General features: G+C 40.3%; 1 protein-coding gene across 6 annotated transcripts in view; it reads right to left on the bottom strand.

Annotated features, from left to right (window-relative positions):
* ncam1b (neural cell adhesion molecule 1b) overlaps positions 1-19,569 on the bottom strand; it is a 100,723-nt gene that overhangs the window by 9,004 nt on the left and 72,150 nt on the right. For 4 of the 6 annotated variants that reach the window (XM_049575588.1, XM_049575591.1, XM_049575589.1 and 1 more), the window contains 8 exons: positions 17,585-17,735; positions 16,978-17,165; positions 16,536-16,632; positions 14,938-15,108; positions 13,083-13,211; positions 8,599-8,723; positions 7,397-7,577; positions 1,179-1,377 (listed from right to left, as the gene is read on the bottom strand). In XM_049575588.1, the coding sequence (XP_049431545.1) occupies positions 1,179-1,377; positions 7,397-7,577; positions 8,599-8,723; positions 13,083-13,211; positions 14,938-15,108; positions 16,536-16,632; positions 16,978-17,165; positions 17,585-17,735 (1,241 nt within the window). Of the gene's footprint in view, positions 1-1,178; positions 1,378-6,086; positions 6,396-7,396; positions 7,578-8,598; positions 8,724-13,082; positions 13,212-14,937; positions 15,109-16,535; positions 16,633-16,977; positions 17,166-17,584; positions 17,736-19,569 lie in introns of those variants that run through there. The other 2 variants (XM_049575592.1, XM_049575593.1) reach the window with 2 other exon arrangements.

Here is a 19,569-nt window from a genome sequence, read left to right as displayed (position 1 = left end):
GGAGTTGTTTGTCCACTTGATGGCAGTGCAACAAGCTGTGAACACTGACAATTATCATGTAATTAAGTTGTTATGGCTAACTTGTTTGCATACAATTAACTATTTCCACATCCAGCAGACACTCAGCAACATCAGCATTGATTTGAAGTGTTGTCTCTGGCCAAATGATGAATGTTAGTTCCCATTTCCACCTGGTAATAATGTGATCTGTGTTTGAATATCGACATCAGATACATCCTGTCATTTATTTTCAACTAACATTTTTTACCAGGTAAGATTTGCTACTACTTGTATTATTTGCTGGCCTTGCTTACAGGTGGAAGAAAGCAGAGTTTCAATTTGATGGGTGGATTTATTTCTCATGCAAGTCATGCTGTAAAGGTTACATTACATGTGGCTTAGATCCCATCGCAATGCTACTACGAATCCGATCGTATTCTGATCACAACATATTCTATGTGTATTTACACCTTGCATTAGGATAGACAGAACACATGTTAATGCCAAGTGTAAATGCGGGACAACATTCACTTTCCTTAAAGCTCTGTTTTGGTCTCCACCAACTTCTGAGGTAAAGGTCTGACTCTTTCACTCCTAAATGCTCTACTATGTTCACAAGCTAGTCAGTAACTTTGTCTGTCTACTGTTTGGTGCTGAGTAGGTAGTGTACAGTGTTTTTATCCCATCATTGTTCAGCTGCCTGCTGTGGAAGTGACACCAACAACAGCAGTGAGACTGAGACAAAACAGTAATGTTGTGAGCTGTAAAAACAAAGCGGTCATCAAAAAGATGCTCAAAGGCAAAAGGGAACTGCAGAGGTGGGTGATTATTCTCAGTGCTACCTTTTTACATAACACATAATCGTCTGAGCCATTGGTAATATTGTAGCAACTTTAAAGGTACATTTTTATAAAACATGCTCATGAACAATCAATCACAGAAAATAAGAAGACAAAAAGAACAATACAGGCAGAAAATACACCGCCACACACCTCTACTTGGTCATAAGTGATAACTGAGAGGGATTACATCTGTAAAAGTCTGTACAATATTTTTTAAAGAAAATTCTGCCTAGTATATCTTTAACAATATCTATGTTACCACAAAATAGAGTAAATAGGGTAAAGGTCACTGTTTAAAAGACTGAACTGTATGTAATTGTTGTCAGGGATACTCACATGAAGGCTGCCTTGCCCTCCTCCAAGTTGTGCCCTTTGGTCCCTGTGCCTGATTTACCGCAGAGGCACATGATGAGGCCACATTTGTTGACAAAGTAACAGGTGACATCCACAGCTAGCAGCAGGAGTACAAATACAACAACAAGGATCCCTGCCCAGAGCATGATGCCCATGGAGAGCGCTGCCTCATCACCCAAATCTACCAGACAAGAGACAAGAGAGGGAGAGTGCTGAACAACCGTAGCGTGACACAGTTTCATTGAAACAGCCAGGAACAACTGAATAAAGTGCAGCTATGCTACTTTAACCACAAATAGTTCCATAAAACAGAAACAACTCACCTGCTATGAGCACTGATACGTTCTAGATGTCTTGGCATGAATTTAGATGCAGTTTGATGTCTGTGTAGACTGCGCTGTCTGATTTGTGTTAAATTATTGATGTAACTTGTGGAGTGTTGAGTTTATTATGCAAACGGCTATTGTTAAAAACACATAAAAAAAATGCATATTATATTCAACCCATTTATTTGGTATTAGAAAGAAGAGCAAACCAAAGCATACACTGCGTTGCTAGTTACCCAGAAATGCAGGATATTTTATGGACCAAAATGAACGTGAGACTTTTCAAAACAGCACAAAAGGCTTTGATGTAGCTTCACAGTTTGTGTAGAGTGAACTCTAAAATAACCTCAGTGTTTCTAGATAAATTTTACTCTTTAGATACCGATAATTAATCAAAATCTGATAGAGAATAAAATGCAGCTCTTCAATAGAAATGTATAAAAACAGGTAATTTTGAATATTTGATACACATTACATGCATTAAAAACACCAGCGACCAGATGTATAAACAATGTGTAAGCACAAAAACGCTGCATCCTCCCTTTGCCACGCATAAATCGTTATGTATAAACGAAGAATGTGCATTGAGAATGTGCGCAGCTCACACATTCCTGAGACCAGGTGTAAGCACGCAGGTGATATGATAAGGAGAAGGCTGAATTTAAGTTGACAGACAGGTATTATTGTTTTAAGGTTGTTTGCCAGTTTCACTGATTGTGTCTTTATTTTTGCAGGCTACACAGCATTCTGTGAAATGTCAATCAAAGGCGCATTTATTAAGTTCATTTTAAAGGAGCAGTGTGGAGGATGATTGCTACCAGCTGAAACTTCTCCAATGTGCCAAGCGTGAACTCCTTGGTGTAGGAACAAAATCAGTCATTGCCATATATAGACATGTAATATTCTCCTTCCTTTCTGTGTCTAAGCCTTCATTATACCTAAAGTGAACTGTGTCCTTGAAGAGATTTAATTTGTGAGTGAGAAACTTGCTTCGCAGCTGTTCCCATGATGGGTATCAGCAGAGCGGAGGCCACCCGTTTTCCTCCCTGCTCTTTTACGTTTAAATAAGATAAAAAGACTTCATCTGTGATTCATTGTCAGACTTGGGGAGAATACTCCAGGTGTCAGAGCTCTGACCTTTCAGCTGAAATAAGATTGACTCTGGTATAACCCTTATTATTCTGTTCTATCATTTTATTTTACATGAAAGACAACCTGATCGTTTCACTGTTTATTTGTTCCCTTCTGCCACCACAACCTGGGGGCTCATCAGGGATTGGACGACTGATCAGGACTCCGCTGGAAACAGAGGACGATCTACATAGATAGATTCCTCCCTGTGGGTAAGAGGCTGTCCACGGCGGAGACCTGGTCAATGTACCAATCCTGCAATATCAGGGATAAAGAACTTAGATGGTGAGAAGTGAATAAATAAATCTTAGTTTTTAGAGTTCACAGAGTTACTTAAGATTGTAAAGCGGTATAATCTTACACAAGTACGTGTCGACAGACATGTCTTTATTAATTTTGTAGTATTTGAGGATTTCTGGTGTATCCACCAAACAAGTGGATCAGTATATTCTGCATATACAAGGGACAAATTAATCAGAGATGGGTCCTCCAATGACTGAAAAAGACAAAGTCTCTATGGCGCAGTCTGATAAATGGGTTGAAATGGGCTTCCAGCCATCAGAAAGCTTTAGCCTACATCGATTGGACCAGCTCAGGACATGTTTGGAGGCGAAGGAAAAGGCAGACGCAGAGGAGCGAGCAGCCAGGTCCAGAAAACAGCATAGAAAAAATTAAGCCATTCAAGGCGAAGGCGTACATTGCGTGGAGAGGAGCAGCAGAATTAAGAGAAAGAAAAAGAAAATAAAGCTAAAGAGAGAGAGCATAAAAACCAAACTGATAATTCATAAGAACAATCTAACACATTGTATCCGTCTTTGACAGGTACGCAAATCACGAAACCCGTTCCAGCTGGACCCCATCTGGACTCCGCTCCTTCTCCTCCATATGCTCCAGTCTAGTCCCCGATCATGAAGGAGTAGCAGTGCAGACAAAATACTTGACTGCTGATAGAACCTCACCTATAGCACCACAATCACTGCCTGATGCCAGACTGAAAACAAAACCTGAGCAGCCGCCAAAGACAGAACCTCTACAAGAATCAGACAGTCTAAAAGAGAAAGAACTTCAGAACATGCAACTTTTTGGTTCCTACTCCCGTAACCCAGTCGTGGAAATGTTTATGATGGAAGCACCAGGTCAAGCAGGCCCAGTGTATTCAGACCATGTTATAAACAGGACATCATATAAGCCATGGCCCATGTGTCAGGGACCACGTATCAAGCACTGACTGGGCGTAGAGGTGGCTGGGGTAGACGTCGAGGCCGAGGACGTGGCAAAGGTTCTCCTGTGATCTGTATGTTTGCCACAACTTTGGACTGATAGAACACTAGTGCAAAGACTCTCCAAATTACAAAAATGACGAGAAAAATGCACATCCTGTGTCAGATGGAGAGCGGGAGGCGGCTGGATGGACCCTAGTGACGGACCAACCTGTGACACACACACACAAATTACCGGAGCTAATGTTATGTGTAGCAGGAAATTATATTTTATTTTTAGTTGATTCAGGAGCTTTGTTATCTGTCCTAAAAGCATTAGCATTACCCAAAATGCCTAAAAAGAGTGACAGATATTTTCAAACGACTGGTGCCGGGGGTGTTTCTATGATGGAACCCTACACCACACCCTTATCATGCACACTCGATGACACCTTGTTATCTGAACACTGTCCCATTCAATAAGGTGTAAAGAGAATCAGGAAGTAGAAGGACTGTTTTTACAACATGTTTTCTGGACAAAGGAGGCTGCTGCTGTTTCTGTATCTCTGTCCCAGGCTCAGAGCAAGCTGTATGAAGGTCCGTGTCCACGTGTTGCTGGCCAAGCCTATTGAATGGCAATGGAACGATATGGAAAGGCGGGTCCGCACTCAGATGCAGCTGATTGACTTCAGTCCCGCGATTGGGATCCCAGAACACTGTACAGCCAAAGGAGTGATGCATATAAAACAGTATCTATATCTACTGCGTTAGTTAAGAGAACAGCTGAACTCATTCCTAACACACGAACATCACACGTCATGATGAAACAACCAGCACCTGTCGACATGGCTGATTTATCCCAAGTGCCGTCTGAATTATGGTCCAGTCATAAGTATGATGCTGGCCTGATGAAAAGTGTGACACCTCTGGTTATTCACCCAAAATCTCATTTCCGGCCGTGCATGAAGCAAAACCTGTTGAAACGTGAAACATTGGAGGGTATCAAGCCCATTTTTGATTCACTGCTGCAGGCTGGAGTCATCATTCCTTGTGATGACTCTCTTGTACACACACCCATTTTTCCAGTAAAGAAACTTTGTGATACAGGTCAGCCAACAAAGTGGTGTTTTATCCAAGATTTACAGGCACTTAATGCCACTATTCATTTGAGAGTGCTGCTGGTTTTGAATCTGCATACAATTTTATCACTGATTCCACCTGAAGTCACACACATATCCATCGTGGCATCGTTTTTTTTAGTGTTGCCGTGCGCAAATATTCCCAGTGCTGGTTCGCACCTATGAAACCATACTTATTATATTCCATTTCTGCCAGTCCCTTTAAATCCTACACACTGAGCCTTTAAATTATTTACGAGCGACTGTTTTTATCATTCTTTTTATTTATATTTGAGCCGTCATCTCCCTGTAAATAACAGTTAATTTTATCCTGAATTGTGAAGCACTTTGTAAAGTCTGTTTCAACATGACCGCTAATGGATCGTTGATCATCCTTCAGACGTTTAATAATAATAATGATTAAGATTTGATGATGGTTTGCAAAAACATGAGGAATTACTGGCGCAGATGCTACAAATAGCCACAGCCATGATTAATGACAGCTGTTCTGGCACCGTTGGAGAACCTCACAGATGCGACACAGTCGGCAGTACTGCGCCGTCTTTGCCATATTTGTCATTTACAGATCTAATGAGTGGTGGAGGGATAAAAGTATCAATATGTAAATGGTTGGTGAACGTCATTTCGACATCCACTTACGGCATACTGTGGATTCAAAAGTCTGACGAGTAGAATGCGTATGCACATTTCTGTCTTTGTGCTAACACACTGTTTTAGTCATGGATGTACGCAGAGTCTTATGCATCTGGTCCCTGGATGTGTGTCTTAGTAAACAGCACAGAAATAACACTTCTCTTGTGATAATTCTGTATACAGCTTGTGAAACTCTTCCAATATTATTATTAAAAACATTTTCCGTTAGGTGTTTCTGTTTTCAACAATGTAAACATTAATATTACAAACCTTTACAGTACATCTGTATAATTTTGTGAGCGATTATAGAATATAATACAGTGTTTATGTAAACACTCAGCCTTCATTCTGTTCTAAGTGCTATTCTATTATAATACAACCTCATTTCAATTTTCCATTATTGTTCGTTACTGTAAACGGGCAGTCCTCTCTGTTGTCTAGCGCTGATGACTAGCAGTTCTAATGCTGAGCAAAGTGAATCTGTGGGAGGCGGAGGATTTCCACTGCCTTTGGTTCAGCATGTCTGCCTGGTCTGTTCTGAAGCAACACAGCACCCTTTTCTCACCCATAACAGACACGTCTGTCATGGACAAAGTCTGTTTTAAGGAGTGAAAGTGTCCAGATAGACAGCCAGACCAGAGAAAGGCGAGTTCTCCTCTACAGTTATGGTGTGAATTCCCCACGAAAACTATGAGAGCAGGAGTACAGTGATGAGGGACAAGATGAGTGATGCCAAAGTGCATGTCACAGATGAACAGCCCTGAGATTCAACTGAGGTTGGGGGGCAGCACAACCCCGACCACACCAAAATGCACACAGGGCGAGACGAAAATGGTCATGTGGTCCACCACACCAATGTCCAGGACCAGGCAAGAGAGCAGGAACATTGAGAGAGGGCATAAAAGAGAGAAAGGGAAAGAGAATAAAGGAAAGGAAGAGGGTGGGGGAGGGGGATGAAGGGAAACAGAGGAAAAAAGAGAAGGGTGGGGAAAACAGGAAGAGAAAGTGAAAATGTGTCAGGTCTGAAAACCAAAAGTGAAAAAAAAGGAAACTGATTTCTTGTATCAAGGGAGGGAGAAAAAAAGCAGCAACACATCAAAGCAAAAGCACAGCACAAAGGGGAAAACTACACCGTGTGGACTAGATGGTGACTCAGTGGTGGGTGAGTGGGAAATGCTTTTAGATTGGAGAATGAATTAGAAAAGAAACGAGAGGAAGACATAATGGTCTGTTGCGATGTTTCAGCAAAGCACTCGGCAGTGTCTAGCACCTAAAGGGAATCTGACAAGCTGTGTGGGTTTTTTTGTGCGGTTGGTAAAAAAACCGTCAGCTGCAGTTAAGACCTCAAGGTACGAGTTAATCAGTGGTTATCAAGGGTCAATTTAAAGGCTGCTTCCACACAGGGACAAACTAACCACTCTAGCTGCTATTTTAGCGGTAAACAAAGCTAAAGGAAAAGTACAATCTTTCAGAGGAAATCATTTCATCCTCTGTGGAAAGAGCCTGTCCCAGTTCTGAGAGAGCAAACTCAAGCTCATTTAGCGAGGGCTGTCAAAACTTTAAAGTGAGAAAATTCAGCCGGAAAATCAGTTTTGGCTCACCGCTGTCCAGGAAATCTATTTTTTCTGTAGATTTATTTAGTTGTCATTCACCTTTTAGAGCCAGTGAGTTAAAAATAGAAGGTGACGCTCTGGTTTTGAGCTTTGAGTTTGGCTCCTCAGGTTTCTGGCTGTTTAGTTCCAGTTTAGTGTGAGCGACCTGCGGGAGGGTACCTGGGATGGCCTCTGGCTCTGTGGCCGTCCTGAAGGACATGGTAGCTGGCTCTGACTTGCCCTTCTGATTCTCTGCCACCACATTAACATTGTACTCGGTGTCCCAATCCAAACCGCTGAGAATCACATACTCGCTGACGCTGGGCAGCCGGATTTCTGGTTTCCACTCGGACACCTGTACCTAAGGACACACAGAGACATATACACATTAAGGGCTGCAACTGACAGTTATTTTCATTATCTATTGATCTCATTTTTATTTTCTTGAATATCTGACTAATAGTTTGGTCAATAAAACATCAGAAAATAAGGAAAAATGTCCATCATCTTTTCTTGAGGTGACCTTTTCAAGCACACAGATTTGCTTGTTTGGTCCGACCAACAGTTTACTATATGTGCGTTTCCATCAACCTTTTTTTATGCGCATTTTCAATTTGCTCATGAAAAAACCTAAATGGAAATGCCAGAATTAAAAAGAAATCTAGAAATATCTCAAAACAGTTATATGCTTGGGGGTGATGAAAAAGTTGGTGTTTTGAGAAAAGATAAACGTGACTAAGTGCAATGGAAACAGATTCTGGTATTTTGTCTCTGGAGGGTTTTTAAAACGCTCACGTATGCAGACAGCTATGTAAACAGAACTCCTCCAAGAGCACATAGGTGAACACATTATTTCCTTTGTCCAGTGTGCTCTCTGTCATTATACATCTGTTGTTTTCCTTTGTTTGAGGTTTGACTGACTTTCTAAAAATTCGGTTGAAATTTGTGCTACAACTGGATAGAAACCCAGCTGATGATGTAAGACAAAAAGGGCAGATTCTTCCCACATTTCAAAAAATCTAAATGTTTGCCATTTTTGTTTGAAAACTGGCTTAAGTGCATATCATATTACAGTAGTTGCAGGCAATTTTTCAGATTCACTTAGCCATTAATCACCTTATGTGAAACTGTTTGGTATATAAAATGCCAGAAAAATGGTAAAAAACAAATGAAACAAAAAATTTTCCAGAAAAAATGCAAAGATATCCGGCTAGCAATCATAAAAGACTAACAAAACCAGCAAATGTTCATATTCGAGAGGCCAGAACCTGGAATTTTTGGCACTCTGCTTAAAAAATTATTTAAAGATTAATTATTAGTCATCACAGTAATTGCTTCAGAAGACACAAACGAATCATTTCCGCTCTAATCGCCATACTTACTGGTTTGAAGCGGACAAGATAATGTAAAATGGGCGAGCCACCATCGTCCTGCTTGATCCAGCTGACTTTGAGGGAGTTGCCTTTGGGTTGAAGAGCCCCTTGGAGTTTAGGAGGATTCGGATTCCCTGAAAGCACATAAGAGCATGATAGAGGTCATTTAATCATGGAAAAGATGCAGAGAACTACAGGGTCATTTTATTAGGAGAAGATTCTGTCACTCCATCAATACCTTTAAAATTGTGCAGCAAAGAAAACCTTGATTAGAAATAAAAGTCTTTGAAACTGGCGTCTTTGTTGTCCTTTTAATTTACTTGCCCTTCCTTAATCGCTTGCCTCAAGATGGTATGTCTCAAGTCAGGCTAATTACCAAATGACACACAGCCACATGCTTATCTGATTCAGTCTGAGTTGCTGAGTGACATTCCCCCAGTGTTACACAAGACTTCAGAGGGAAAGGGTTATTTCTCACTGACTGAAATGTTTATGCAGAATTTGCATCTCACATCATAATACATAGGTTTAACTACAAAGATAACCACGGGGTGAATTTTTTGTGCTTTACAACTTACTTGTAATGCACTGAACTATGTTTTCACCATCTCAAACTGATTTCCACAAGCAATGTTTAAACACACTAAAGTCAAAGTCAGAACTGTATCAGATGGAAACTGTAAGACAATAAATTAATGTATCTTATTGCTATTTTTTGTATCCATTACAGATAAAGAGTCTGATTTTGCTCTTCTGACCTGTGGAGTTCCTCAGGGGTCAAGTCTGGGACCCATCTTATTCTCCCCTTAGGATATATTATCTGTCAGTTTCGCTTTTTTCATTGCTATATCGATGATGTCCAGCTTTAGGTATGTCTAAAACCTTGAAAACTTTAAGCTGAAAGAGATCAGCGCATGGATGTCTCAAAGTTCTCTGCAGTTTAATTAAAACAAAATTGGATTTCTCACTATAGGCCTCTACCTACATTTCCAGAAACGAAAGGGGTCAGTTTTTCATTCCCAACTGAACTCTAACAAGCATCGAAAGTCAGCTGTTTAATCCTGTCATTTTTTAATTAAGAGACAGTGCCAAAGAAGGCTGCCTCTTCTTTCCAACCGCTTGAAGAAATCATTAATTGTTTTGCCTCGTCTTGTCTGTTGTGATGCATCTTATTCTTGTTTAGGCAAAGAAGCTGTAGCCCATCTACAATTGCTCTAATTTTCTGCTGCTTTATTACTAACTACTGTAGAGCTACGGTGCTGAAATCAAAACCTTTCCAATTACTTTTAAAGTGTTCAGCAATTTGGCTCCATTTGGCTCTCCCTCTGGGGGTCAGATCAGCAAACTCTGAGTCTTTCAAGACCTATTTATTCTCAAAAGCATGTGATGCTTCCTTGCCCAGGCTTGTTCTTGTTCTTTAACAACACTTGCTTGTCTTTAATTTAAACAGTTATTTGATTGCTTTTATCTTCCTTTTGTGAAGCCCTTTGTAACTCTGGCTTAGAAAATAGCTAAATAAATAACATATTAGTTAGAAACAGAGAGCAAGAAAAATGTGCATAATGGTTAGTGTTCATACTCAGACGCATAATATTGCATGCATTCAAAACCCTGGTTAAAGCACTCTTAGTTAGTTGATGTAGGCTTTAATGCAGCCTAAAGTTAAACATGATAAATACAGTGGACACAATGCACAGGGTAGCTATTGCTCTCAGCATGAATAACTGTTGATTGAGAACCAGAGCAAACTGCTGGTAGGGGCAGTTTTTTTGCAAGTACAAGGGGTAGTGAATCTCCAGTGGTTAGAGGAAACAGCGTTTATTACAAACTTGATTTATATGAACACATCCTAAAAGGAGGAGAGGTAACATCCCTTTAGGTAGTGGGCTATCAATACCATCCGTGTGATGGTGATATTAAACACTCTTGACTGTTATATATTACCACAAAGACAGCTCTGGCTCTCTCTCATTTATCGTGCTGAGGCAAATGTCTACATGATTGATTAATGGGATTGAGGTAGACATGTATTACATGACTGCATAGAAGCAATTACTGTGTTGTTTTACTGTGGGATTCTTCAATTATAAAGCGAGGGGTTGTCTTTCAAAAAAATCTGCGACAGTAAGTTACCTTCTGCAGAGTGGAGGGGGATCGTCAGAACCATGCATGCCAAACAACAGTCACAGTCACATGAAATGACACGTGAGTGGTTTGAAAGAGGAAAGAGGGACATGAAAGACAGAACACAGGTAGAGGACAAAGAAAACCTGTAAATGATCTAGAGACAAACTAAAATAAAACGTGGAGCTTTTCGCATAAATAAACACAACAACAGAGCATGGAAATGTATCTGTTTGGGTTCTCAATGTGAAAAGTGCAGCAGACATCGAACAGCTTTGTCCTTTTCACTTCAGAGACTTTATAATTTGCAAGGTAAGTGAATAATCAATGCTGAGGGGCCTAATCCAATAGTAAACATCCCCAAAATACACCAAATAGCTGGAGCCAGAGGGGAAACATGCAGCTTTTGAAATGCAGGGGTTTAGTGTTAATTCATAAAAGTGTCATTTAGCCAATCAATTCAATAACAATTATATAAATATTCATATTCGGATAACTCAGCTGTCAACTCAACAATGTGAGCTAGATAAAATCTACAGGTAACAGACAAGAGAGGAGTTTGCATTTATAATCAGGCTACTCAAGGTTACACTTTCTTGGAAAATAAGACACACTTTGCTAAGCTTTCAAGTTATTATAAATGCAGCTAATCAGTAGGGGTGATGGGGTTATCCTGCCGGGATAGAAACAGCTACAGCTGGAAAAACTAATCGTCTATTATCCTCTCTACAGAACAAACCTGTGTCTTTGGTGAAAAAATGAAAAATGCCGTCTAGGGACATAAAAGAGTTATCAGGCAATCAGAATCAGTTGTCTGCACAAATGACTACCTAAATCTCTGTAATAACACTTCACTGGAGAGTTTAGCGAGACTCATTTCTGCCAGACTGCACCAGAGAAGCAAGAGGAAGCAAAACATTTTATTTAATGACTGCCACATTTAAGGTTAGAATGAGACAGAGGCAGCACACATGAAACTGAAAGGCTGTTTTAAGACACAGCTTCAAAGGTGGCAAAAAAAACAAAACAATTGTATTTCAAGAAAAATATTCCAGCAAATGTACGGCAGTTGTTCTAATGGGTCTTTAATTATTGACTGAATGGACATCAAACAATTTTTGCTTAGTGTAATAAGCAAAATGGTAAAAAAAAAAAAAAAAAAAAAAAAAAAAAAAAGTGCTGTCTTAGTCCTGACTCCGCAATTATTAAAATATCAATAAACATTAATAGTAAATTTAAAAAAATGCTGTTTTTAATAACAAAACAGACACTGATTTATTGATTTTACCATGACTTTGGATGTCAATAAAAACATAGACAGTAAAAATAAAACAAAGCTGAGAAAATGCCCTAGAAGCATATAAATGAAAATGTACCAATCACAAAATATCTATCTTTGATGCGCTGACATGAGTGGGATTAAATCAATAACAGAGAAGCTATTTTTAGCAGTCTTTTTCCAATTTAATACTGACGAATAGCATTTCAAAGCACCTAATACATGGTAAGCAAAAAGAAATGAAGCACTTACTTTTGTAAGTGTGGCCTGATGAATATAACAGACAGGTGAGCAAGCGGATGAAACAAATGGATGATTGAAATTAAAAAATGAACTGAGGAGGAGATGATCAGCATGCAGACAACACTGAATCATGGTCAACAGTGAAAATCAAAAAGCACATTCAATGTAAAGCCAACAGGGTGAAGCAGTTTCACTTCCAAAAACATGCAGCCAACAGAGGGGGCTAAACACTAAATTATAGGTTTAAGATTCACTACAGGACTGCTATTTAAAGACCTAAGGAATAACACTGATTCATATTCTAATTCATAGTTTGAAGCATATAATGAGCCTAACAAAATATAGTAAATCTGTGAATTCCAAATAATTATGCAATCACATCCAAGTGCGACCTGTGTGATGAAATCAGAGTGCAATTTAATGTGTGAAATAGCAGCATGGTGCTAAACAAGTGGGACTTGATGACAAACATGTTTCCTGAATTCTTAGATTTCAGGGTCCCTCCATGGAAAACCTAAATAAACAAAACAAGGTCAGTGAGTTACTTCCTGTTGTCAGTTTTACTCCTGAACAAACAAACAGAAAACTTGGAGGAGGCCAGACTTCAACTGAAAAGAAGACACTGTTGGAAGCTTTTGTGACACTGTCTAAAAAGCCTCAGTGCTGACTTGTGTGTTGCTGTGCAGCAGCTGACTACACTTCGGTGACTTTTTAAGCTCACTAATGGGATGGACAAGCACTTCATACTCCTAGACATAGAAGAGAAGACTTCAGATAATATGTTTGTAGAGACAGGGGTCAAAAAGGTGTGATAAAAGCTCTATAGCGTGCAACGTGTGCCACTTACGGACAGGCTCCGTCTTGAAGAACTCAGCGGGGCTGCTTTCACCTTCACCCTTGCCGTTGATGGCTGACAACTTCACTTCGTAGCTGGTATCTGGCTTCAGGCCTGTGATGGTCGCTTCGCTGGTGTAGCCTGTTACAATATATCAGAGGCAGTGCAATCCCTGTTGAGAGCACCTTGATAATTTTGATTAGCGGTGAAACAAACACAACCCCAGTTCAAACAATACATGCATAATTAATTCCGTCGCGAGTAAACACTGATTAGCTCAATTCTCGTTTCATTCCGACAATGTTTAAACAGATAAATCTATTTAGAGATGGTCTAAAAGGTCTAAACCCAGAGACACACAGACACAGAAATAACTGACTGCTGTTTCAAAGCCATCATCATCATTTATAGATTACTTTCGGGATTTGGATTACTTTCTATATATCATTACTCACGCCTATTCAAGTTTTAAATAACATTGCTATTATTTACTCAATTAGTCATGTATTGCTTTAGCTTATCTCACAATTTTCATTTAGTTTTTCTACTGTCATGTAACACTACATAATAAAAGTGATACATGGAAACATTTAATTTCATTCAGGGTATCTGCAAACTTTTAGAAATTAAATGTAATGTTGACCTCAACAAAGGAATATCATTTCTACAGCAGTGTGAATGCACATTAGCTCTGACTGATATATTTCAAATCAATCACAATATTGATATGGTTATTTATTAAAGGAGCAGTCAGTAGGATTTAGTGTCATCTAGTGGTGAGAACTGCAGATTGCAATGAGCTGAAAGTTTACCCATGTGCAAAGCATGAGCTTCCACTTAGGATTCCTTCAGTGTTCATTGTTCAGGAGGTTTTTACTGGAAGCTGAATTATCCTCTGAGGTCTCCTCCTCTCGAGAACAAACAGACCAGGGATTTAAACTGGTAAAATCACTGAATAAAGCAGTTTAGCTTTAAAAAAACATATGTTTTTGTGACACTGCTCGTCACAGAGGGGCTAACATGATTGAACCTATCTAGAACCAGTGTTTGGTTTGTCCGTTCTGGGCTACTGTAAAAACATAACAGTGCAACATGGCGGACTCCATGGACAAGAACCTGCTCCTTTTGTAGGTATAAAAGGCTCATTCTGAGATAACAAAAACACAACAATTCATAGTTTCAGGTGATAATACACCAAAGAAAATATTCTGCCAATCCATCCATCCATCTCTTGAGGGTTGCGGGGGGGCTGGAGCCTCCCCTTGGGAGGCATGGTACACCCTGGACAGGTCGCCAAACTATTGCAGGGCTGACATATAGAGACAGACAACCATTCACACTCACATTCACACTTACGGACAATTTAGAGTCACCAATTAACCTAGTCCCCAATCTGCATGTTGTTGGACTGTGGGAGGAAGCCGGAGTGCCCGGAGAGAACCCGCCCTGACATGGGGAGAGCATGCAAACTCTGCACAGAAGGGTTCCCACAACCGGGATTGAACCAGGAACCCTCTTGCTGTGAAGCGACAGTGCTAACCACCACCCCTAAATCCCACACACTGGACCTTTAAATATCAGCATGCATCCTCATGTATGTATATGTATCTCTGTCCATGTATCCATGTATCTCCATATCCCACATTTAAGAATTCACAAGTAAAATGATCAAAAAATAGTGTGTCTAATGCAATGTTCTGTGTCTCAGTGTTGACACAAAACAAAAACCTTTCACCTTACATATGTAATGTTGTTAGCTATTGATGACAATTTGCTTGAGATCCTTTAACCCCCCCCCCCCCCCAAAAAAAATATCCATATTTCCCCAAAACATCAACACATTTTTTTTCTTGTTTTCTTCTCTCACCATCTTGGACATCATAGACTCGGTGCACCCAGCCGCCCCTGCCCTGAGCCCTCCACTCTGCTCTGTATTTCAAGACAGGAACACCTCCGGTGGATTCTGGCTCCTCGAACTGAATCTGTGCCGTGGTGGAGAAGGGTCTCACCTCACTGATGGATGGAGCTGATGGCACCTCTGGTAAAGGAAGGAAATGCAGTGTGATTGCAACAAAAAAATGTAAGATTGCAGCACGCCAACGCTGTCAGACTCCACTGTTCCATTACACTAACAGACTGAGCTCACAGCTCCTAACAATCCAAAATGCATCTAAAAACTGCTCCGGCTTTGTAAAGAAATGTATGATTTGTGACATCAATGCTGTTCTCAGGCACTGAATGCTGCACACTGCATACAGAAAATACAAATAAAGGAAGGGAAAACACTAAAATGCTGCTACGACAAACAGATTCAAGTACAAGCTGATCTCAAGTCAGCCTTTAATGATGATAACAGCACGAAGACAACCACAGAAAAAAAAGTGAGCTGTTTGTTGGACCTTTTAAAAAAACTGAAGCTTTGAGAGATTTTGATTATGATAAACCTTTGAGCTGGAAAAGGAAAGACTTAAGATGCATTTAACACCTTGCAGTCAGCAAAGCACAACGTAATGTTTCTATATAACGTAAACGCCCCAAAAACTGTAAACAGCTGTATGGGAGGAGATGCCTTTTCTGATTACTATGCACCAATAAATTTTAGATTTGTAGAGAAAATGTCTGACCTGTACTGTACATACTTGACAATTAAATCCTCATTTACATTAGACAAGTTTCATGATCTAAACAAGCACGTTTTGTTTCACCCATCACTGCACTCTCTATCTGAGAGAGAACGACAATAGCTTAACTGTTTAAATGACTGAGATTGGCCATATCAGAGCACTGGTGGCTGTCCTGAATCCACACACTCACGGTGTGAGCACAGATCTGTAGTGAATTGCTTTGATCTTCGAAATGAAAAGGCACACTGTGATTACTGTGGGTTACCCATGTTCTGCTCCAAGGGAAGAATGTGGCGTTTTCAATTCATTTGCTTCGGTATTGTGGCTTAAGAGTGCCATTATCGCTCTGCTCTCTGTTCCATGTGTCTAATGTGTTGGTGAATACACAGTCTTTGGTCTTTGTCAGCTGGTGGTATGTTGATGTTACAATAAAAGTGTTGTAACTTTGATAAACTGTCTTTTAATTCATAGCACACACGCTAAACTCTTGGATGTATTCTGTTTTGCCTTTCTTTTAACACTAAGTGAAATCCTCAGAGCCACTGTAGTTTCTAAACAACCAGAGGGAAGGAGTGTTAAATTATCCAGTGCTGGTTACATCGCCTTTTCATCTAAATCTATCATCCATCTAAACAAACACGGCTCTGTGTAATCTTACGCTGTGGTAGATGTTTTGGTCTAATGTGTTTTGAATATGGGTGAAAAATCTGTTCCTGAAGCCTTAAGCCAGGAAAAGCCTTGTAATATAATTTATGTGCTACAATAAAATTTACCTTAACTGCTGAATATTTAAGCATCATAAATTCGAAACAACGAAATGAATCGCAGAGTCACAACTGACCGGCCGGAATGAGCAGGAACTCCTTGGCCTCAGTGCCCATCTCATTTGAAGCAGTGCAGTTATAGCTCCCAAAGTCATTTTCAGACTCGGGGGTTATCTGGAGGAGAAAAAAAAAAAAGAAGAGGCAAATATATGAAGGGCAGTGTACCAAAACAGATGAACAAACTTGTGTGTCAAACACTCTGAAGGTGACCTTTTTGTTTGTCCATTAGAGTAGCCTATTTTTATTTGTTGCTGTGAGCTTTCCTGCTGCTGAATTATTCATCGGATTTTTTTTTCACCCACAATGGAGCTGAAAGAAAACCCCTTCACTTCCAGTCTATGCTCATAAAATCTTGATGACACAAGGGGTGTGTGTGTGTGTGTGTGCACGCACATGGAGGGATGTGTATATGTGTACATTCCCTTTATGAACTGTAAATTGAGGTTTGTGTGTGTGTACCTGCAGGTAGCTGGCTGATGGACTCCGGAAGATCTTGATGTTGGTAGTGTTTGAGTTGGGGAGCTGCAGTCCATCTCTCAGCCATATAATAGATACATCACTGGGATGAGCCATGACCTCACAGCTGATATTAACAGCATTTCCCTCCCAGGTGTACACTGCCACTGCACCGTGGATCTTAGGGGTATCTAGTCAAAGAAATGCATGTAAAACATTTTAGTTTTTTTGTGGTTTTAACTAAGCGGCAACCTGCAGGGCCAAAAACTGCAATTCCTTGAATGGCCACTTGAGGCTGGCTCTGTGTCAACACCCCATTACCCATGCTAAAATGCCCAGATTAACAGATTGTGATGGAAGAAATGCCAAGCTTAAACCACAAACCAGTGACGTCACTGCAACCATGTCCATCATTTTGTACAGTTTATGGTTTTAACAGTGCCTGAACAATGTGCAGTTTAAATAAATGTGGATTCAAAAGCCCTTATGTGATCAGGAAATGCCTTTTTTGTTCCATTAAAAAGGATGGATGACTAGCAAGTTGCTTTTACTACGGTGTACTCATTTTGTAGGCCAAAACACTTATATTAAGAGAAGAGGAAATACTTACAGCGGACCTCCAGATATGCCAGCTTATCATCCTCTCCAATGGCGCTGCGTGCCGTGCAGAGGTACTGACCCGCGTCTGTATACTTGACATACTTCAGAGTGAGGGAGGACACACGAGCATCACTCCTTACCACTACATTTCCATCCAGACTCTAAATGGGAGCAGAAAATAGCTCGGTTTAGGGAAAAAAACAAACCAATCACATCAGTTATGTTCCATTGCCATTTTGCACGTCTATATCTACAGAGCACATTTCTGTCAAAAGATGTGTGACCTGGGAAAAAAAAAAGCTTCAGAATGCCTGCCTTTAATGAGCAGAGGAGACATTACGTTAATGAAAAAGGCACTGTGCTCTGTAAAGACGTGGAAACATAAGGACACAGTTGACAGAACAGGGGGAGCTTATCAATAATAGATGACAGAAGGCACTAGAAACCATCAAGAGCTTTTCTCACGTAGGGCTTACCAACTCGTGAAATATGCTGATGCATGAGACGGCAGAGCATTACCGTACATGCCACACTTGCACTTTTATGTTGAGTACATTTGGGGCTTAGTGTCACTGCACACAATCAGACTTTTTTTTTTTTTTTTTTTGGTAAAATAACAGTTTAAGTTAATCACTTGTGTTTTTTTGCATGTTGTTCGTTGCAATGCTCTCTGAACCCATATCCAGCACATGCCCCACTTTCAGTAATGAAGGGCACATGCCAAGTCACATAACATTTGAAACCGGGGGAATAACAACAGACAGCTGGCTAATGAGATGTGTAAATGACCTTCCTGCTTGAGAGATACCTGGTTTCATTAACTTGATATGCAGAGTTACAACATCCAACCATAAGTGGCTTCCTGACCTTCAGGGTCAACAACTCTGTGTTGTTGTGGCGGCTGATGTCATGTGACACTAAACTGTGGGTGTGCAGTTTCAGACAGAACAAATTTCTGCTTTTGAAGGACCATTTTCCCAAATGGGATGTTACTAATTAAAACATGTATTATGCAGATCCTAACCCTTAGTTTCCTTAACTAAAAGGTGCTGTATATGACATTCAGAACATCAATATAGCTAAAAACAACTGTTTTCTATATAAAGATATAGTGGAGTAATGGCTTCCTAAGCAGAGAATTAAATCGTAATCTGTCTGTGTGTGTTGTAACCCGAGCTTCTCTGTTCTTTGTTATGGTAGACGGTCCAGCAGCGAGTGCAAGTTAGTGCATGTGAGTCCCTGTATGTGTATTCCTTTGGCTAGCTAATTACTGCCCCTGTGCAATGCTCTCACACGACAGTTATGCTAGGTTACTGCTGATAATGCCATCCTAACTCACAATGGCAGAGCGGTGTTGTCACAGAGGCATGATGCCCAACCTGTGGTTTGCCCCCTGTTAACAGTGTGTCAGCACTACTGCCGCTGTCAATCCTGTTTGCCCTGTTAGCACTGATAGCTGCTGGGACCCCCTGTACACAGAGAGTTTTGCAGGGCATAGTAGGGCACACTTTGGCGAGCTCCAAGAGCTGCTGGGAGAAGTTTGCCTGGAGGGCTTTCTTTTAGAAACTGATTTCTTGTATTAAGGTTATGAAAAAATAAAGGGGTTCAAATAAATAGACAGGGCTATCTGGCAAAAACCCACTGTCCAAACTTCTCCCCTGTGCACCCCTAACTGTTTCAATCCTGCTCAGCCAGTGCTCTGAGTACATGATCGTAAGTTTCCCAAGATGGGGGGTGACTTGAGTTAGTTTTGAACAAGCGAGCTGGACATCTATTTATGCAATATTCTACACTGATATCTGAATACAGACCCCTAGTCTGAGAAGCATTTTGTTGTTGGACATAATTTAGTCCATTTTAATGTCAATAAATTTAAGCATTATTTAGCTGTATATATTTTTCAGCAGTTGGGTCATTTGAAAATCTGTAGGGAAGCCTAGTCTCTGTCACAGCCATGTCGGCAGTACAAGGAGCAAAAATCTAAGTATATCTTTT

This window comes from Epinephelus fuscoguttatus, linkage group LG5, assembly GCF_011397635.1.
Source record: "Epinephelus fuscoguttatus linkage group LG5, E.fuscoguttatus.final_Chr_v1".
Classification (NCBI taxonomy): Eukaryota; Metazoa; Chordata; class Actinopteri; order Perciformes; family Serranidae; genus Epinephelus; species Epinephelus fuscoguttatus.
The sequence above is the reverse complement of the archived record's forward strand: the minus strand, read 5'-3'. Positions and strand labels throughout refer to the sequence as shown.